This window comes from Anser cygnoides, chromosome 7 (genome assembly GCF_040182565.1).
Source record: "Anser cygnoides isolate HZ-2024a breed goose chromosome 7, Taihu_goose_T2T_genome, whole genome shotgun sequence".
NCBI classification, from domain to species: domain Eukaryota; kingdom Metazoa; phylum Chordata; class Aves; order Anseriformes; family Anatidae; genus Anser; species Anser cygnoides.
The window spans coordinates 12,932,887-12,955,071 of record NC_089879.1 but is presented as its reverse complement, the minus strand read 5'-3'; the positions used below and the strand labels follow the sequence as shown (position 1 = coordinate 12,955,071).

Below are 22,185 nucleotides of genomic sequence, written 5' to 3'. Positions count from 1 at the left end.
CCTGGATGGATACTGAAACAGAATCACTAAGAAAGTAAGTCAAGAGATTGACAGAGAGAAGGCAGAGAGGCAGACTTAGGAGTGAGAAAATAAGGAAGAAGCTGCCACATATCAGCACCCTCTCATATGTGCTGCAGAGTCTGAAGGAATGGGCTCTATGGGAGAATTACCTCCGAAAAACAGATGAGGGCTCTTGCCCTATCCAGAGACTTTAATATTATCCTGAAATAATGGGAAAAGTTTTTGTGTTTTTGTTTTCTAGCATGCTCTAGAACATGCTTCTGCCTCTCTAGCTTTCTGAGTAAATCAACAATTTGACAAGTTCTTTGTGACCACCACCTAAAGTTATTTGATCTGTTCTTTTGGTCCACCCAAAACATCTCCAATTTCTCATCCTGCAAATCCAAAAGTCAATAGCCTGTCTCCCTAATACCTCACCTTTCTTTTATGCCAAACCAGACCCTCTTTTCTTCTGGACTTGCACAATCCCCTGAGAGCCAACGTACACCGAAGCTTGCGATTTTGCCTACTTAGCAGAGATCTAGGGAAGGCTGAACACAGACAGAAGAAATTTGGGACTATAAAATCCTACCTGATTTCACATTCCTGCTTTTATTTCAGGAGGAGATGGAGAAATGCTTGCATTTCAGCAGTTACAAAGATGTGTTTGTAGCTGTTAACATAGTTTCTTTCAAATCACAGCTTATTAACCATCACTTTACTTTTACAAAGCTTATTATCCAAGAAATTCAAAGCATTTGCAGGTATTAGGTAGTTTAAATGCTGATCCAAAGCACTAGTGAGATTTGAATCTGGATTTTCAATTTCCCTCTCGCAACATTCATAAGTCATTTTTCAAAGTGTCTCCCTTCAAGCATGTCTTAAGTTTCAGGTTCCCTGAAGTGCTGACAGCAGGGGTTCTCCCTGTCCCGCTCAAATCAGATCCTTTTTAAATAAATGAAGCTGGACATCCAAACACAGGACCACCCTAAAATCATTCATCACTTTTGCAAAGCGCACCCCCCCACACTCCGCTTGGAGAAGCGGCTATTGAATAATGATTTATCATTACCCCCCTCCCAAGTCCAGCCATGGACCCTAGCAAAGCCAACAGAATACATGTCTCCAGAATTAAGGCAATATTTTAACCAACGTATTCCAGCTGGTGAGCCTCACATAGTTCAGTGGGCTGGTGCTGTGCAACCAATTATTCTCAGGTCTTTAAAGCAAAATAAACTCCCTGTACAATCAATAATAGGTCAAAGAATGAAGTGGTACAGGAATTAGTTTGAACACTGAAAGTATGTAACCTTTGGCTCATTACAAATCACAACACACCCTGACGGTGTTAAAGTTTCCTGGTATAACCACACACGTGATACTACTCATGGAAATTGCCCTTTGCAATTTCTCACGCAACAGTTAAGCCTTGGTTTAGACAGGTGATAATTTTAGTAATAGCGATTCTGGATGTGTCAGTCCTGGACTCCTATAATAAGCACTGCAATATACATATTTAAAGTAGCAGTGAAGCTTCCTGAAGAGGCAGGAAGACAAGAAAATAACATCAGGAATGTATAATGCAAAGCGCTGTGTTATAGCTACAGTACAATGTACATGGCCGGGGTAAGTATAACACTGTAAAACTCCCTGCTTTTTCTACTTGTCACTGCTGACCTTGAGATAATATTCAAATCAAGTGAAGTACAAACAGTAGAGTTTGGAAAGCATTACTAAGTCCAAGCTAGTGACACGCACCAACTAGAATGATAGGAAAATAGCACACACTATAGCCTAGGCATGGAAGTAGTACACAAAAAGGGCTGATCAAGACCGACTGGTTGCAAGTCAAACTTATTCCAGTTCAGAAACTGGATGGATCAAGTTCACATTATCATTTTTTTTTCTCTAAACAAACAACAAAAAAAACCCAAACCATTAATTGTCTAAGTCCAGTAAGTACACTCTTTCGGTTCTCTAATCACAAGACGACTTTTCCTTTCTTCTTGCTTGTAGTTTTCCCTGTGGTAGCCACCCCTTCAGACTCAAAAGACATTTGTTTTAAGGAAAAGGCTACCAATTAGGAATAGAGGGGACACTGGTTATGTGAAATAAAGCTTTACTAGTTTTAAAAATCAAACAGATTTGTTAATTTGTAATTATTTTTAAAAACATCGAGTTCTCTTACCTCTGTAACTATAAAATTAAAAGTTAACTAGTTTGAGCAGAGGACATGATTTAAGTTCTGCCATATGCACCTGCTAGAGGGAAATTTATTCTTCTGGAGGACCAAATGCTGGGGAACCATTAGGACTGGAACTAGATCTTTCAGAACACGTGTGGGACATGGACAGGGTTTAGATACAGTAATCCTGAAAAGGAACAGAGAGATGCTGCCTACCTCAGCTACCTCCTTCCATCTTCACCCCCCTGTTCCACTCCACTGCCAGTGATTCCATAGCAGCTCACCACCACCCTGGAGGAAATTTTCCATGAGAAGATACCCTCCCATGTTGATAAACACTGCGCAAATACTTTAAAAGATGGGAAAGAGATGAAGGGAGTGCACCACATCTCCTAAGAGCACAGAGAAAGGGAGAGAAAGTCAATGAAAGAGTTTAAACAGCAACTGTGCTACAACACTGGAAACAGGAGAAAATTTAAAAGACCAATTATAAATCAAAATATCCCGTCACAGCCAGAAAAAATGCAAGAAGTGAGCAAGTGCGTGTATTGTACTGTGGCTTAAGGCTTACAGTTTGGTCCACTCATCTATCTCATGCCTTGGTATATAGGCATGATATAAAATCATTCTACACTAGCAGCACCTTTCATCCTTTTGGTTTGAGGGAGATGCAAAACAGAAGACTACACAAGGAAAAAGAAAGGAAGAAGTAGAGAAATCAGATCTATTATATATTTTCGTGGATCAAACTGGGTACTTGACCCTTCGCCACTTATGGGAAGTGACGTCTTCAAGGGACAGGGCAGACGAACAACAAAATACATTTCCAGAGCGCTACTGGGAGCACTGTCAAGGCATTCAGGTCACTTGACAACTGAATGTTCTTTCTTATGCAAAGAGATATAATCCTCTTTGCAAGGAATTAATACCAAAGGGCAATGGAGGGAACTGCAATTTCTAAATAAGCATCTGTGTGCCCAGATTCCTGGGACATATACTCACACCCTTGCATCAGGGTCAGGAGCAACAGCTACTAATTAAGATAGTTCCTCATGACTACTAGCAGTGCTGATGCTGTGGGGAGCAGGGGAGGAGGGATGGAGGTGCCTTTATGTTTGCTCTGCACCAGTTCCTTCTTTAAATGGCTTTGCAAGTCATTCATCTTAATCTTTCTATAAATGCTGAAACTTCAGAGATGGACATTTCCAGTATTAGTCACAATGACCACTACTTCCTCTTATGTAAAGTGTCTGAGGGCTTTTAGTATTCTTCCAGCTGGTTTAGAAAAATACCCTGTTCCACGTTGGATTTTCTAGTATCAAACTTTTCAGTTACAAATCAGAGTAGTTCTTGTCCTTCCTTATGTCTATGATCATTTTAAAGCAAACAACAAAAATTCCTTTAATAAAAGTAAAACAAGAAGCATTTATCAGAAGCAGTTCACTCAGGCAAACAAGAATCAAGCTACTTTTTATTATTATTTGGCCTCATTCACAAGGGACTTTTTTATAAAGTAGTAAATTAATATTATCTACTAATATAATGTAGCACTTCTAACAGTACATGTCTGGATCAGGCACCGAAAATGACCACCATTAATTTATTCCTTTACGAAAAACCAAAAAGTAAACAAGTGAGTCATAATGCTCTGGATTCATGTCTCAGTTGCTGTTGGTAACTTGCTAAAATCCGTAACTCTTAATTTTGCAGAAGTTTATCACTTCACACCTGTTGAGAATCTGGCTTGTAATTTATCCAAATAACAAAGTAATGTAAAACCATTTTACAAAATGGGTTTTTTTTTCTATCCTCTTGTAGTAGGTCAAGAGCATACTATCTCACTGGGAAGATTCTTAACAGTTTGGTTACATGCAGTTACATGTAAACTGATTTCATCTAAATATCACCTTCTACCCTTTCAGTCATGACCTTTCACAACTAGGGATGTCCAAGAACAGAAGTGTTTAATAGAGCATTTTTCATTCACTCATTATAATCTCCTATTGAAAGCCACATCTATACTAATATATTGTACTTCAAACGAGAAATAAGGCAAAAAATTGACCTCCTTTCTCCTGAGCAAATTCAGAATCTCAAACATCTGAACCAAACAGCTCGAGGGCCTTAAAGAGATCAGTGACATTTTTCACAGATCTAGGTAAGTCAGTGCACATTGCATGCTGTAAGGTTACTCAGCCCTAATACAACAGAATTTTCTTGTGGCTTTCTTCAGTCCAGCTTCAAATATCCCAAGTGACAAGGTGTCTCAAGCCGTGTAAATAATTCATGCATAAAGCTAACGATGAGGAAAAAGCACTTACAGTTTTTGAATCCTCTGAATGCATCAGTCTCTTATCTGACTGTTTAGAATTCATAGCATTATTTTCCCTACCAAAAACTTGAAACAGTTACAGTCACTCACCTGACAGCTGGGACCGGAGAGAGGCCCACCAGCCAGGGACACCAGAGTATCAATCATTTCCAGCTCCTGTTGGTAAAAGGTCTGAATTTTGTTTTCTATTAGGAAGTCTTTCACTTTCTCATGCAGAATATAAATTGAGAAATCCACACCCTCTGGGCCACTACAAGGATACAGAGAACAGGTTACAAGGCAAGAAATACACTACTGATATTTTTAGATCAATTGCCTAATGTTAGCCTGGTAGACCGGTTTTCAAAGGTCAGGAGGTATGTTATCGTCCTTAAAGAATTTGAATCTAAACCCTTACTTAAAACAGACCATTTTAAAACGCATTGAACATTTAGCTGTTCCTCTTCAATCATTTATTGTAACAGTGTTGGCATTTTAAGATCTGCGGTCTCTAAAAGCACACTACATGCATCAGGCCTGCCAATAAGTATCCAGCTACCCTTAAGCTGAATACAGTAACGTGTTTGAATTAGTTTGAGGTTATACAATCATGATTTGCAGACAAGGGCAGCAGATTCAGGAACATTTTGATTGATGAGCTCTTTATCCTTATATGTAAAACAAAATCAGCCAAGGTTGCTCACCCATTTAATTTGTTGATCTCGCCTGCAAATCTTGCTCCAGACTCACTCTCTTTAAGAGATGCAAGACGTCCATGCACAGTATTTTACTACCTTCCTAGTATTCATTTTAGTTCAGCTTTATACTTCTTTTCTCAGATTATGAACAAGTATCTCATCTGTATGGATCATCAATTATTTAGCAGAAAAGAAGACCGCTAATAAATGCTTGCGCAGAGTCTAAATCACAATGGGGCCCTGTTCCATCTTTCTCCACAGTTAAATAACAAATAAGCAATAATGAAATCCCGTGCTTTGCCTTTAGACTGGTCTGGATATCACATTTACCTCTGTCCCTCCCCTGGGCTTTGGAAAGCTTTATCGTAAACTTCTCTATAGAGACAAGGGAGCTCCAACATTCTTGAAATCTGAACATCACACACAGGATCATCCACTTTATCTGGAGCGGAAAAAAGAACACACAGACTCGTCTTTTAAACAAACATACCTGAGGCAGCACAATGGAGTTTCACATACCAGTATTAAATCGGCAAATTTTGTTTGTTATGAAAACAAAACCACAAAAGTCACTCCTGCTTTTACAGTTTACAAGCTGGTAAATGACCACGGTGTATTGCAGACTACGCTTTTATCTGAAAACTTATTAAACGGGAATTTGTGACATATTTTACCTTTCAGCAGTCTTTACACATTAAACAAAGTTAGCATATGGTAAGGAGTTTTGTTTGTGCCAATCTGAAAGCAATTTAGAGGCCATTTGAACTGTGTGGCTCTCCTTTAATGAAACAATGGCATTGGTACCAACCCTTGAATGGGTTATATATTCATAAAACTTCTGTTTGGAAAGGAGGGTTGACTTCCCTCTCAGATTCTAGCTACAGTTAAAAAACCTAAAAACTTTCTATCTGAGCTACACAAGGCTTTTAAAAGACAGGCTTCTCCAGTTACACAACAGCACAGGCACTGAGGAGAATAGATGTTATGCAACTGGAAGCTCCTGGGATACAAATAATGGACCACTGTCCAAACAGCTGTCGGATATGTGCCAGAGTGACAATGAGGAATGCTTCTCAGCCATTCTGCAGAGCCAGATCGTTTAGAAAAACTTGAGCTTTAATGTAAAAATGTGACAATAAATTGCTATCTGCCTGTGGAATGGATTATATGGGCTGCAACAAACAATTGTTTCTTCAAAGCAGAAAACACTCTTGATGAAGCGTGACACAGAAGATCATCAATTCCCTTCCTATGGGTCTTGGTTGTTCTACTTCAACACAAATAAAAATGAAGAGCAATTCAGTATCACAGATACCCGATCATAATATCTGGACAACTTTCTTGTATGCATTATGGTCATCTTTATAGATTTTCTAGGAATGCCTCATTTATGGGCAGTCTGATCCCACACATTAAGTAGCGAATTTTCTAACCTTACACTGCTAAAATTAAAATAAAGGCATACAGATGAAAATGTCTTTAGAAAAATGAGATGCCAGAAAATAAAGTGAAAATTATTCAATGAATTACACACAGCTTATGATTTCTAAATACAGACAACCAAGTTACATACGTCACAGATCCGTAACACTCACAAAAACACGAAGCCTGAATTTCTCTTTGTTGCCGGTAGGTTCGGATGTAACCTCTGACCCTGACAACATCCCCAATCGCCAGCTTGGTTTTCTGGCTCACCGTTTCCTGGAGTTTCTTCATCTGTTCAAGCACTTTAAGATTGCTGAGTGTGCTTGGACAGCCTGTAAGAAAAAGCGAGCAGATCAGGCACTGAATACATCAGCATCACAGCAGCTATATTGCTAAAAAGGGGCAAGATCCCAGGCATCACGTGTTCTGGCCAGCAACATTTTTGGATATTTGGATATATATCTCTCTTTGAAAGAGATCCTGATTTATCATTGAATATGTCACAGATAGGTTGTTAATTGAAATATTAACTTGAAACTGGCAAGAGTGATTTTGACATACTGAAAGGGAGAGGGGAGGAAAAAAAGGTCAGCTGAACTTTTTATGTAAAAGAAGTATGATTCATCCGAGGTGAGGCCAAAGGACTCATGTGATGCAATTTGATGTCCATGCTGAGATGAATACAACTTGACAGAACTTCATGTTTACGTAACACACCTTTGCAGGAGGGTAATTTTTTCCTAACTGAAAACCTGACTAATGATCCAAGAAGCCCTGATCATGATTACAAAAGGCTCGAAGAAAATTTCCTGTGGCTTTGGGAGCTGTTTTCTTTAGCAGATACAAATTATTTCCATCAATAAAATAGTGTTCATTGAGTCAGTATTGATGTACAAGTAAAATAAGAACACAAGGCTGAAACAAGCACGCTGGGTCCTCACTCTGTGTTAACCAGTATTTCATGCAATTTCTTTCATGAATTTAAGTTCCTCTCAAAAAACTCATTTGACTGTGGAGTCCCCGTTACTTTTCTGGAAAAATCCTCTAAAAGTGAGAAATGTCTCCTAAATTCCAGTGCCATAAGAACCTTTCATACCACTTATCATATTATTGTTAAATGTAAGCTAGTATGAATTGTGTGTGTATAAACAGGCTTGTTCCAAAGATATAAACAGTTTTTAACTCTGATATCAAGCTTTTCCCTCCCCATTTTATGTAGTATATATGTAAATGTATAGCAACATTTATTTCAGCAGGGTTTTATCAGCTCCAATCTACTACAGGGGCTTTCAAGAACATCCAAAGTAGAAATTATCTCGTAATTTGATCTACGAGAAGTATTGGAAAAAAGGCAAACAGAAAGCTAGACACTACCGAGTTCTTCTGTTATGAATGCAAGATTAACTTCACTTCAAAAATACATTTTTTTGCACATTTAGAACTGTTCAAATCATAAAAAGACCAATGGTATTGCTCCCACTGTGTTTAAAGCTAATTTTGATGTCATTAATATCATAACGCATGAACAGGAGGAGAATATGAATTTGAACAAAAGAAAAGAAGGGGGATCCTGAAACTACTGTATCACAAGGGTGAGGAACATAGACCAAGCTGCTTTGAAAACCATAAGAAGAGGATTCTCTAAAAAATTTCACAGCACGGAATTGAAACGTATTACTCAAAAGGAGAAGGCATGACAGGTCATAATGTAGTGTTTATGTTTACATCACTGTTGGCAACAGCAAAAAAAACTAACATGAAGCTCCCAAAATGGCCCAGGCTGTAGGATGTGGTGGTATAAAATAATAATAATAATTTTAAAAGTAAGTTCAATTTGCTCTTCTGCAATTTTGATCATTTACTAAATTACTTAAGATACTAGAAAACGGAAAAAAAAAGTACACACAAAAGAGGTATTATTTATTTGATAAAATACCTGATAAAGATCTTTCTGCTACCATGGGATTCTTCCAACAGACACAATTTATAACTCCAGTACTATCATCCACTGTAAAAAAAAAAATAAAAAAATGCAAGAATTACAGGGAGCAAAAAAGCAGGTAGTAGAAAGCAGGTTCCAAGAAATGAAAATACATGGATATGCAAGGACATAACTATCTAGACTATCTCATTCCAACCAGTTTAAAAGGGAAAGTGGGTGCTCAACTCCTACTGTTGCCTTTGAAATAATCGCCAGACTTTTTTGTGGCTGTAGCTCAGCACCAGATACTATGCCTATGTCCATGATCAGCAAAATAACAGGCATCTCCTCAAAAAAATAAAATAAAGCTTTATTTTAAATTATGATGACTCACTACATATACTGGGTATAAGAGGTTTCTGATTTAATTGACGAAGTCAGAAAACAGATCAGTCCTGAAAGCTGAACAAATTGAAGTAGGAAACCAGGCACAAAGCACAGAAACTTTACTGCAGTAATGAGAAAACAGCACTTCAGGCTTGGGGGGTACAGTAATGTCAATAGACTAAGAGCATCCTCCCTCCAGCTGCAGTTCTCACACTAATTAATATCGTGCACAAAGTCTGCTGGCCTTTCCTGTATAGGAAGATGATCCATAGAGCAGAAAGGCAGCTCCTCTAGCCAGGGAGGACAGAGGATGTGCTTGTGGTTCTGCCCTAGGCCAGGGATTCCCAACTTAATGTACCACTAGCGGCGTGCGAGCCACTTCCTTTCAGAAAAAGCCTAACACCTCCTGAGCAAGGTAGCTATAGAGCTTTTCCTGTTTTGCTAGGCAAAATAAACTGTGATTTCTGCCCTAGGCATTATGTTGTTAAAGACAGCAGAAAAATAAATAAATACATAAATAAATAAGATTAAAATTAAAAAATTAGAAGAATCAAAAGACTATATATATGTAGGCAGCGTGTTCAATAACCACCCCCTAAATAAGGTGGCACTGGGTGCCTGTCAAGCCATGGCAAGGATCCCATTTCCAGTCCAGCTAATGCTCCGAGCACCTTGCTCCTTGACTGCAACCATCTCCAACGCTGAGCTTCCACTCTTCACAAATTAGAATCCACCATTTTCTTCTGATCCCCAAACCAGGTCCATGACTACAAAAGCATCATTACTGTTTACCAGGAAGGTACTGATTGGTACCTGTGGTCGTTTCCTCTGGGAACCACAGCATCAAAGCAAAATGCCTCTGCATTGTCTCATATGTTTTGAAACAATCTCCCTATTTGGGGGTCCGATTTCAAGTCATTGTCTTGTCTTCCTGTTTCCCAGTGGGTTTGCTGACCTCGCCTGGAACAGGCACATTCCTAATAGCAAACACACAGCATTTATAAGATTCAAGCAATCCCAAATTCCATCACTAAAATTACGGTTGTTTTATTGCTTATCCCCCTTTTGAGCTCCTGTGTCTGGAGCCATTTCATCGGCTTTAATTCTGCACCAGTAGAGATAACAATCTAGCTGGTAGGATTTCCTGTCCTTGGTAAAGATATAAACCAACTACTTTAGTGGGAGGAAGTGCCCCCAAACACCATGCCAAGCCCTTGATGCAAGCCAGTGATGGCAATAAGAGGGCAGATGACATCTCACTGTTACAGGACTGCAGCATCTAGATGTTCCAGCTAGAGACCAGCTGCAACAGATACGCTTCCTAAGAAGCTTAGGAACAAACAAGACTGAAGGATTAGGAGGCCAGACTCCTCCTCCTCAATGTAACAGTCAAACACAGAGTCCTAAAGGGATTGACCTAGTCTTGACCACAAAGAGAACGCGGCTAGCAGAGCCAGGCACTGAAACCAAGTTTTCCCAGTTCACAAATAAAAGCTTTGAGCAAAAAAGACAACTCCTGAACCACAGATGAATGTGAACTACTGCAATTGTATTCTAATTAGATGGGAAAATGTTAATCTACTTTAAATAATGCACTCGGGGGGTCTACAAGCTTTTGAAAAGTTCCTGTGCTCCCTGCTTCCCTTCCTCACGCCCTTGGGTTTAAATTTTTTTTTTTTTTTGACTCTTACATTAGTTATCGTACCCATCTTGACACTTACACATTAACTATTTGAGAAGCAGTCTTCTCAAAGTCACCTGGAATATTAGGAACTGTGTTTGCTTTTATTTCTTTACAACAAAAAGCGTGTGTTTCTTGTAGGGCCTACGTGAGCCTGCTGAGATCCCAGTGAGATTTTTTTGTTTGCTTTTAAGGCAAGCGGTAAACCTTTCAGAATGGTCCTGAAGTATAATGAAAATCACATGTGATATTGTTTGGTTTTATTAAAAAAGGAAAGGAAAAAAAGTCAGAAAGGTGCACTAACTAAAAATATGAGCCTTGGTTTAGGCTTCAATTAGATACCCTTTCCCTAACTGATTATAAAATAACAATAAAAAAAATCAATACGTCAAAAAACGGTTTTACACAGCATATAATTATTTATATATTTATTGTCAGGAAAGAAAGCTAATTCACTCTCTTAGAATTATTATTTTGCCACCACTGCTGGCTGTTTGGTTTTGCAGCACAGAGAGGACCCAATACCTATAAGAGGTATATATATTCTGAATTAAACGGATAGGAAACAAGGGAGGGGAGATGGTGGCAGTGATACCAAGACATTTCAGATCTCTATCGGAGCAAAACTACAAAGGGGCAGTTGCTTTGTAAGTCACTTTTAAGCAGATGGAAAGCGAGCAAATGCTGAGCAGCGCGCAGCACTCCGACCGATGCAACACCTGCTCTGTGACACCAGCTGAACTGAGATGCCCCAAGTCACAAGCAGGAAACTGTCTAAGAAGTTACAATTTTATGTTGGTGGAGTAAACCTGCCTGAAAGCAAGGACAGGCTGGGGAGAGGCCCCCTGGCAGGTAGCCTGAAAGTTCAAACCAGGAACTGCTGGAACAAAGAGCAGGGGTAGATGTGGAAGGACAGCAGGAAGGCAGGCTCACTGAGAGCTGCACTTAAAGGTTGGCTGATCTGACACTCAGGCCTGAATTCCACTGCTCTGCAGCTTCTTTTTAATTTCTATTTCTCCATTTTCTGCCCCCGATCAAACGTTTCCAACAAGTTTATGTCCAGACTAATGCTGAAGCTAGCATTACCTCTGGAATTGTTCTTGCCTTGGTCATTTAGATTATCTTCGTCTGTTCTCATGAAGTGATAACTGTATTTGCATACTAGTACAATAAAAGAATAATAGTTGGCATTCCATTTGTTTCAGCACTTCATCACACCACCAGTTACATCTCCATCTCTTAACTTAGGCTTTTGTTTAGCTTGTGCTACTTCAAGTGTCAGAGGAACTCACACCTTAAAATACCTAAACTTGATATTTAGCAAAAAGGCAGATTGAAAAAAAAAATCTAGAAAATAGCCCCTCTAAGAAACTTGCAGGGACACTTCTGCAGAGCAGAGACAACTTCAAGCAGCCATGCCCAGTGTGGGGTATGCTCCATGCACTAGCTGTCAGTGCTGCTCCGCAGCAGTATGATGCAACTACAGGTGTTACAGAAGCTGGGACCTGGCTCTAAGCTGCCGATGGTATCTTCACAACATTCCTCTTAGTCAGGGAATTGCTGCTGCCACCATTTTATAAGTAGCAGAACTGGGTACAAAGAGGCACTCGGTAACTTACCTGGGTCAGGTGGAAACCCATGATTGTGGAAACACTGGACACAGGTCCTTCAAATGCTCAGATAGCATCCATGCATTTGGCTCCCCCTTCCTATCGTGAGATGGCCTCCCCTACCTTTAAACTTGCCACATCACCACTACTCCACTCTGCTTTTTCTCCAGATGAAAAAGACAGCTGAACAAAATGACTATCAGATGTTTCCACATTAATGAAATAGTCTGAATATGGGGAAAAGCAGCAGGGAGAAGTCAACTCTCAGCTGGTGTTGGTGAGGACTGGTACGTACTGTGATGGTTGAGTCAGATTTGCTAAGGCACTTATGCGTCTAAATATAAACAAACTCCTGCCTACTATAAAAACCTGGCTTCAAAATATGACAAAACATACAAGAATTCAGAAGAGATTTCTGAAGTTCAAAAAAGGAAGTGACTTCTCCCTTACAGGAACCATTAAATCCATTTATATGTGACCAAAGAAGCTGCATATATATGTGAAGGGAAGATGGTGGAGTCCAGTGGCAAAACAATAACAAAAAATAAGATTTTCTAGATGACCCCAAATCAGTTACTCAGCCTTAACCACATATTTCTCTATTTTTAAGTGAAGAGAAACAGTAACTTCCGTAAGTTTGCCAGCTAATCTGGGCTGGGGATGCCCTATATAAGGATAAGAGAAGAGTTGTTCCAAGAACCAACACTGATCAAAAAGGCAACCTTTAAGGTCTAAGAGTAAGATTAGAGGGCTGATAAATGCAAGAACAGAGAAGAAAACTTATCTTACCTCCATAACTGTAAAAGGCATCTCGCTCTTTAGTATGAACCACTATCCCAACAACGTCCACCTGTCTTACTGGGTGCCCGTTATAAAAGAATATACCTAGACACAAAACATTCTTGTTAAGCATAACTACTTCTTATTTTCCCCTTCAACAGCCTACCATACATAGTAACATTTGTCAGTAAAAAACATTTCTTACATATTTAATGTATCTTAAGTAATGCCTCCTCACGTGAAAAATCCCCTTGATCAGGGAGTTCTGGGAACACCAGAAGGAAGTATCAGCTCTACGTAGGAGACCAAAATCGTGCTTTTGTAGTTGCAGAACTTTATTAACTGCTTGTTTTCTTGTACATTTGTATCTGCAAAACAGTTTGTTTGCTGCAGACTTTAGGCTTTGTTTTTTTCTTTTTTTTTTTCTTATAACATTTTCAGCAGTCTTCGGAATAAATAATAGAACACAATGGAAGCAGTTTGAGGTTCTCACAGTGCAGCTGTTCCTGGTTAAGGCAGAGCCACCCAAAAGAAGGAAAACCAACAATTCTACACAATTCTGTCTTTCATTTCTAAAAGGACAGGAGCCACAGCAAGGGGCAGGGGATGGGAGGGAGTGTAACAGCCCTCTTAGATTGCAGAGTACAGTATGCAGTCATCATGGGCAGTATCCTGAGCTTCAGTTTCTGAAATAACATGTTCTAAAAACATCCATTCAAAGCTATTTTTGTGCATCTATAAAGATGACTTGGATATTCTTGGATAAGAATAACACACAAAATTACATTCAGGAAACGGGAAGGAATCAGCGCCCAGCGGACTTTAACTTACTGAGGTTGCCACATGCTGTGACCTCTTGAAAGAGAGTGACAAATGTCTTTAATGAAATTTGAGGTAAGCATACACTGAAGCTTCATAGTGCACCAGCAGGATAACAGGACAATAAGCTCCAGATATGTCCTGGGGTAATCTTTAGTCAATGTGTTTTCTGCAGTTTTGGAACACTGTTGTTTTACTGAAATATAAAGCCATCCAGGATGTTCAGCGAGTGTCTACTAAAAACTAGGTGACTCAAGGGACACAAAGGGAACATTTAGCTCTGTGGCACGTTTTACAAAGGGAAAGAGAAACACTGCAGCAAGGGAGTCACAAAATCATTCTGCATTTAAAAAAAATAAAAACTGAAATCCAAAAATAACTTGTCCTACATAGCTGGCAACCTTAAATGGGTCTGGAATTAGCTTTCTTCGCATAAGAGACAAAAACAGCAATGTCTCAGAAATTGTCAAATGTGATCAGCCGAGCAGGTCACAAACAGAAGTTTTGCCGGTAGAAGTCCACTGCCATGCTCTGAGGATGCATCTATCGCTGTCATCTCAGCGCCGGTAGCCTAACCACGCAGTCACTGGCCAGGCGTGGCACAGAGAATGTTTAGCAGGTTTGTCCACTTGTCTCATTGCATTTATCAGGACACAAATAAACACTACTACAGAAACTCTCAATGAAGATGCTCCCAGTATATATAAACATTAATTAAACCTTACAAAATGTCTATAAAGGAAGGTCTGGGTCAGTTTCAGGGCAAATCTGTGAGGCAGACTCTAAGCTCTTCATGTGCAAACAAGCAACATGTTATTATGTTCATTTCGCAGTTAGTAATCTGAGTTTTGGCAAAGGACAGCGACCAGATAAAACTGGTTCTCTCCATCCCCATAAACTTAGACAGAACTCCACCCTTACTCTCTGAGAAACTACCTGAATTAATTTAAAAGATGAAATTATATTTACACTATCAATTAAAAGTTGTTGAATTTGATGACTTAAAAAGTCATCAAGTCGTCAAGTGTAAATGCGTTTTTCTCCTCCCAGATTATCTGTTCAAATTATGTTCATATCAGTAGCAATAAAAACACACTAAACATTTCGAGCCATGTGTGAGCGCATTCAATCAAGCTCTGATTAACCCAGTAAATAACACGGATATTAACATGCTGTTACCACAACAGGAAGCCACAGCAGCGGTTTAAGGGGCTATAGATACAGAGCTCACTAGAGCAACTTCTGGTCATATCTTTACCAGCATTGAGGTGTTTGTCAGTGCTTTAATTCTCATTACCTCCTTTTATATTATTTGGAGCTTCTCTTGCTTGTTGATAAGCTGTCACAATGCAATGGTGCGTGATATCTCTGAGAAAAGCTCATTTTCATGATGTGATTATGTGTTACAACCGAGTGTGACACCCACTCTCATTTCAAGGCCTCTAAGACAACACTGTTGCTGTTTTTATCTGAGTGGTTTTCCAGCCTTCTTGTCACCATTTATAGCAGGAGAGTAATTGGACAGATTTAATGCTTTCCTCTGTGTTCTTTTAAGGGATTAGTCATTGTTGCATCAAATCCTAATGCTTAAAAATGGAAAGAAAAAACTTATTAGGTCATTCAGTTCATTTCCTCAGGACCAATACAAGATTGTTCCGTACAGTAAATTCCTGGCAATTTGTACAGTCAGGATATAAATAATCCCAGTGAATGGCATCCCACCTTTTTCCTGGGGAGGCTGCACCGCCATTTAGCAGATACCATTCTAAGGATGTTTTTCCTGACATTCAGCCTGTGTTTCTTCCCATTCCTCCTAGTTACAACTCTGTTTTGCACTTGTTCATTCTTAATTACCCTTACTTAGTGACTGATTTGTAGTTAATCATAATTAGCTCCATCTGGTCTTTAACAAGCCCATTAAAAACAGAGAACACTGGTGGCAAACACCTACCTTCTTCCTTCCCCCAGAAGTGTTTCCATTGTGCTATCATTTGTTGCCAGTGAATGAGAAATGCTGAAAGATATCTCATTTGGTATGTACACAGTGCCAGGACGGTGAACAGAGTTCAGGATGTTTGTTCTATGAAATTCATTTTATTCTTTAAAGTTTGTTTTCTAAAATGTAACAGGACTGCAAGCAAACTTAGTTGTGCAGAACGCCAGATGCACAGGAAGCGGAGAAAGCTTGCATGCACCAATTTTAAAGGCTGATATCTTGACATGACAGATACCACTTCCTTAGGGCCATCTTAGAAAAAAAGCGTAACAGCCGAACTGAAATAGTTCCTGAAGCACAGGACAACTCGCTTAAGTAAAAGAAAGGGAAGGGAAGTGAGAAGGAAAACCCAAGTGATTTAGAGGTGAACAAAAGAGCACAGGGTTATACTTTCTAGGGCTAGTCCTCTTTTGAAACATGATTTTTGACATTCAGTTTTAATTCTTCTGAGTACGTGTGTGTGTATGAGTTGCTTTGTTTTTTGTTTAAGAACAATTAAAATGTCTTTAATTAAAGCAGGACCAGTCTATAGCAAATGCATTTGCTATACCAATACTGCAATAAGACTGCAGACTTTAAAAAGCTTCTAGACACTGCTCACTCTAGCACAAACATCAACAATAGTCTGTAGTCCCATACTTGCAATGGCTTTAAGAAAAAAATCTCCCATCATGGTAAATAACAAAGAGGTATGTGTGTATATATAATATATATATAAAGGCTTTTGCACTTTGTGAAGTCCCTATGAACATAAAATTGGTTGTGAAGAAGCAAAAAACCTACCAGTTCTTCATTTCAATAAGAATAGCACTTGATATCCTTGCTGTTAAAGGAAAATAAGAATAACAAAACCTACGAGACAGAATTTATTCAAAGAGCCAAAGGTATCTTTTATAGGTACCTATATATATATATATACACACACACTTTTTACAGTGAAAACAAAAGCTCAAGGTCAGACCCACATTGCTTTAGACAATGTACACGTGGGTGATATTGGCCAAACACCAACAGAAACAGACTGCAAAGCATACAACTTCCAGCAACGGTTAGGAAACAAAAGGCTTGGTGTAAGATTCAGAACAGATGCCAAATATACAGTAAAGTTGTTCAAATATATGAAGAATGTCTTATCTATCATATCTAGAAAAAAGCACAAAACCTTTGTCTTGTTTTAATATTATATTAATACGCATTGGCAAAAGCAAAATACATGCACTCATAAATGCCATCAAATAATCAATACTACGTAATTAAAAAAAACAAAAACATAAAATCCTTATCAACTGTTGTGGAGACAGTGGCAAGGTGTAACAAATGGCAGAAAGGACCAGCATTTTTAGAACTAACTTTCAGAGTATACCACACAGCAGAAGCACAACGTTACCTGAATGTAATACAGGTTGTGTGTATATACATACATGTGTGTATACATATATATACATAGAGACACGTGTATATATATACACACAAGAAGAAAAGCCTCCAGAACTAACACATTTTATTCTTCCACCTATAATCCTTTGAACACAGTATACAACCTGTTCTTCTTAGAACTGTTACAGGTACTACTGCCACTTAGCTTCAGGGCATCAAAAATAACTGCACGAGCATTCATGAAGCATTCCTAAATCTCTGGACAGAAAGCACAATGGAAATCAATAATAATTCTACATGCATCATGACCAGCACATGTAAGTACATACCTGGCACTTGTTTAGATTCTCTCATTTCTTTTATATCTTTAATATAGAGTCTTGCAAACGCAGAAAATACAGGATCCAACCCCCAGAACAGAGAAGGCGTCTCTTCTTCATACTTCTTGGACTCAGACTGCATTCAAAACCTGTGTACACAGGAAAAATTGTAGTTACTGTCCACACAGGAGAGGAGAGGCTGTTCTCCTATGTTCCAGCTGAATGAAAAAATAGCTTGTGATTTTACAAACAGCAACACAACAGAGCTGATGAAGAGTCACAAGAACTTGTCTAATACTGTGTTACCTTTGCATCCCATAAGAAATAGTCAAAATATCAATACTGACAATTTACATAAGTATTGAAGCTCAACAGTAACATCGTTCTACCAAGCTCCTTCAAATGAAATAGAATTTTAGGGATTTCTCATCTGTGGACATAGAGAGAACCAAATGCAATGCTTCTTTAAGAGTGGGATAATTAGTTACTTTCTGTATACTTGGTTTTCCTCCCCATCATTCTCTTTCCCTTCCGTAAGACATTCCCCTCATTGTTCATCCTGTGCTTTACCAGGGGAAGGAAAGCTTTTTTTTTTTTCTTTTAATAAAACAAGAGCAACCAGCCCTTCTTTATTTTGGACATGCAGTCTCCAATAACTACATAATGGTTCCTTTCCCCTTTTACCTCTTCAGTTTCCCCTGTTTCATGCCTATCTTCTGTCATTACCAGGGCCACTTACAGGTATAGACCAAAGGTGATAAGTGGACAGCTTTTGAATATTGTGCATTATAACTGAGAGTTGGAAGCTCAAGTCTTCTGAGAGGGAAGAGCTCCCTGCTACGGGTTGCCAGTAATCTCTGTACTCTGCAAGAGACACTTATAGCTACTGATAGAGAGCCAACATGCCACGAATATCAGGATAGCATCTTGCTTCTTTGGGAAACAACACAGCTTGGATTCTGCTTCATTTCTGTTTTCACACTTAAAGTTTAATTTGTGGCAGAAAAACAGTGTAGCACAATATGCTAGGGTGTTGCTGACATCTCCTCTATAAGGTGAAAAGAACTGCAGATGATAATTATACTTATTTCCAAAATAAATACTTAAAAAAAAAACACAAACAGCGATACTTGTTTTATGAGATGTTGAAAGTACTTGATTCAGTCAGTCCCACCATGACTTCACTTTTAAGTAAGAACCTGAATATTTTTGTTTACACTTGGATTTTTGTCTCTCTCCCACCTACAAGCAGGTTTTCCCAACCTACCCCTTTTGCACATGCCATACCTACTCAAAAACTTCTTACCATCCTTTTTTCACTCAAATCTCCACAGGAAACGCCTTTTCTGCTGCTGAATTGCAGGCACTGCTCAGTAGAAATTGCTAAACTAAGCTGTTAACCACATGAACTTAATAGTGCAAGGTTGCTGTTCCTCCATATGGCAGTTCTCCAGTTGCTTGCTATACAGTCTATATCAAATTTAGACCACAAACCTTCCCAAGCAAACACATGGTTTGAACCTGTATTTTACTTAGCACATTCATTTTCATGACAAAATTAAGTCTTCCCAGTGCCTGTTTGCTTGCAGTCTCACGTACACTGGTTCTTGCATTGTCCCTACATTACTGTAAATAGAAATATATACGAAAAAAACAATTAGCCCAACAAAAGGCTATGGCACATACAAAGAGTTCACACATCAAACAAAAAAAATACATCCTACGGTCAATCAGGGTTAGCACATGGTAAGTTGGAACAAAGAGAAGCACTCCTGCTCAGTGTCCCGCTCTCAAACAGGCACTTTCAGGGTACCATTTTGTCTTTTATGGGCTACAGCCCCCCAGCTGTTCACTTTTAGTGGCTTCTCCCAGACAAGAAACGTGGACACAGTCAGTTTTGTTGCCTGTCTTTATCTTGCATACAAAGCAATATTCCTTTCTGCACCATGTCCCCCAGTGTATTCTGCAGGATTATTACAAACCGTCATAGCTCAGCATTAGCCTATTCTCCTAGGCAGGTAGCAGACCTCAAAAACAAGCTAAAAAAAGAGAATCAGGTAAAAAGCCTAACTTTGTGTTTTGCATGAACAGCCACTCACTGGAGCAAAACGCAGAAGACACCCCCGCACATGTGCACATCTGAGTGGAAAAGTTGATGAAGCAGCACCACTAGAGATTAAAAATATCTGCAATTTATTATTTCACTATGCAATTAACATCTGGGCATTTTAAACATAGTAATAGTCTGAGCACTAGCCAGAAGGCTGAACATTTCTGCGTTACAGGAAACAAAGCATCTTTTACTGCTTCCCTGTCCTGAAGAAAGGAGGGGTTGTGCAGCAAAAGCTCTTTCTATCTCAGAACTACTAGGAATTAAGTATCAAATTCTGTAGCTTCCCTCTACCTCACAAGCCTTGTTATAGCTCTTCGCCATAGAAATGTTCACCCTTCATGTACAGTACCTCTCTGCTCGGTTGACGTGTGCTGCAGACAGCCAAAGTTCTGTCTTATAGATCTGGGGATTCCTTGATAAAAGGCAAATCCCCTCCCCAGCACAATGAAGGCAGGACAAGTTTTTTTGAAGTCCACAGAACGAATCCTCTGAAACCACAAGTTAGACAACCCGTACCTACAAGGCTGGGATAGCAAAACTGCGCTCTAGCCACTAACTTGCTTTCAGCGATGGCCAACAGGCTCTGCTTCTGCAGAGCAGTTTTCTCTTGCCCCTTCATGGTCCCATCAACCTTCCCAAGCACTGCCAGCACCCAAAGCCAAGCCCATTTTCTTTCTTCCCTCCCAAGCGATCCACGTGGTAGCCCCTTTTTAACAGCCACCTATTTAAAACCAAAGGCTTGTGGCTCTCTGGGAGGCAGAGGCACCTACTGTCCCCTGTACCGCTTCCCTCCGCACACCCGTTACGAGTCCATTCTTCTGCTAGGGTGGAAATTTTCTGATAATTCTGTATTGAGCTGTGCCCTTACAGCCAGCTCATGGCATTGACAGCTGTCATCTTTTTGCTCCTGTAACAGAAGATGTTAAGTAACCCCTTTCAAGGGATCTATTTTTCAGTTAGTTTACAGGCTTGATGCACACAGACTGATAGCGTTAGAAAACAGAATTCCTACAAGGCTGATAAAAATGCTTCTAATCAATTTCTCTTTAGCTATGTAACAGGACCTTCCCGTAACTTCCACTCAAATTGGCACAGGAAGCCTCTCCATCCCGGGGGTTAATTAATCACGGAGTCATCCTGCCAAAAGCAGGGCTTTCCATTATGCTAGCAGAGCTTTCTGCTCCTCATGGTACTGCTGGCGATACGCTATCAGCCCGGCAGATAACAGCTGCCCTGCACAATCACGAACCAAGGGGCAGACAGCAGGCATTGTGGTGATGCACGGCCCCGGAATCAGTAACAACACAGCCAACAATAAACAATTCCGAACAGATACTGTACGTACAAATGTTTGGGAACTGAAGTGACTTTTGCTGAACCACGTGACGAGGTTTAGCAGTACAAACAGTAGAGTCCTAGTAAAATGTTATCTCTTTCTGCATTTTGTTTTGAAAGCAAGTAAGGACTTCGCAACTGTAGTAGTGCAAGGAACTCAGTCCTGTGAGGTGATGGAAAGGCAAAAGAGGCATCAGGTCCACAAGCTTAATAGATGTGAAATACCCTCTTTTGCCTCTCTGTAAAATATCTCTGAAGGCAACAAAGACACAGCAAACAAACACACAACAACAACAACAACAAAACAGGAATTAAATTTTATTACTGAACCACTTCTCTGGGAAACAGTTCTGTTCCAAATGCAAAAATGTAAAGTTTATATGGCAGTTCTTTAAGTACAAATAAATAAAAACACCCCAATTTCAGACTATCCTAGACACTATCCTGTTCAAACAAGGCCATTTCCCTGACCTCCTGCTATCAATGTTAGCTTTTCGGACCTTAGTGAGAATTGAAACAAGCCCATAATCCTCAGGCATCTCTTGTGAGCTCAGCAAGGCACTATCCTAACAGGAGATGAGAAACCAAAGAATGTTGGCAGCCTTCTCAACAGCTGCCACGTCCCAAAACCAAGCCCATTTTCTACCTTCCTTCCCAAGTGGCCCACCTGGGAGAATGGTCCAGGCTTGTTCGAATAGCTCCCAATTAAACCACCCAAGAGATTTGTTCAACAGAAGCAGCTCCAGACAATAAATATCACAGCTCCTAATCCTGTGTTCACCTTTTTCAAAAACGGTAAAAGATTAAGAACTGGACTTCTTCCAATCCCAGTGAAATGGGAACCACAAGGAAAAGAACCTGTGTTCATGTTTCTCGTAGAGCCTTTTCTCCAGACGTGCTTTACAGCCAGAGCTCTTGGAGAAGATTTCCTTAGGTTGAGATGACTAAGATGATTGTTTGGAGCCAAATGAAGCCACACAAAAAGTAGTTTGCCAGAGGTTGTCTGCAACTGGTCTGCAACTACCAGCAGAGCGCTGCAAAGACTCTCTCAAGCTAGCTTTGAGTCAGAGGCAGAGGATATTTACCCACCAACACATGCGGTAAAAACATCCTGCCAGGCATTTGCTCCTCTCCAAAGCCTGCACACTGTACCGGCACCAACCACGTACACAGAAGAAGTTCCTGAACTGCTGCAGCTGGCAACCCAGTGCATGAAAGCAACTTGCA

At 39.7% G+C, this 22,185-nt stretch overlaps 1 protein-coding gene across 12 annotated transcripts in view; it reads right to left on the bottom strand.

The window, feature by feature from the left end:
* Positions 1-22,185, bottom strand: part of STN1 (STN1 subunit of CST complex) — a 42,947-nt gene that overhangs the window by 9,922 nt on the left and 10,840 nt on the right. For 7 of the 12 annotated variants that reach the window (XM_048060351.2, XM_048060358.2, XM_067000514.1 and 4 more), the window contains 6 exons: positions 17,520-17,659; positions 13,008-13,103; positions 8,556-8,627; positions 6,790-6,951; positions 5,525-5,636; positions 4,608-4,767 (listed from right to left, as the gene is read on the bottom strand). In XM_048060351.2, the coding sequence (XP_047916308.1) occupies positions 4,608-4,767; positions 5,525-5,636; positions 6,790-6,951; positions 8,556-8,627; positions 13,008-13,103; positions 17,520-17,652 (735 nt within the window). In that variant the 5' untranslated portion in view covers positions 17,653-17,659. Of the gene's footprint in view, positions 1-2,401; positions 2,578-4,607; positions 4,768-5,524; positions 5,637-6,789; positions 6,952-8,555; positions 8,628-9,740; positions 9,905-13,007; positions 13,104-15,114; positions 15,404-17,519; positions 17,660-18,816; positions 19,113-22,185 lie in introns of those variants that run through there. The other 5 variants (XR_007161946.2, XM_048060357.2, XM_013174511.3 and 2 more) reach the window with 5 other exon arrangements.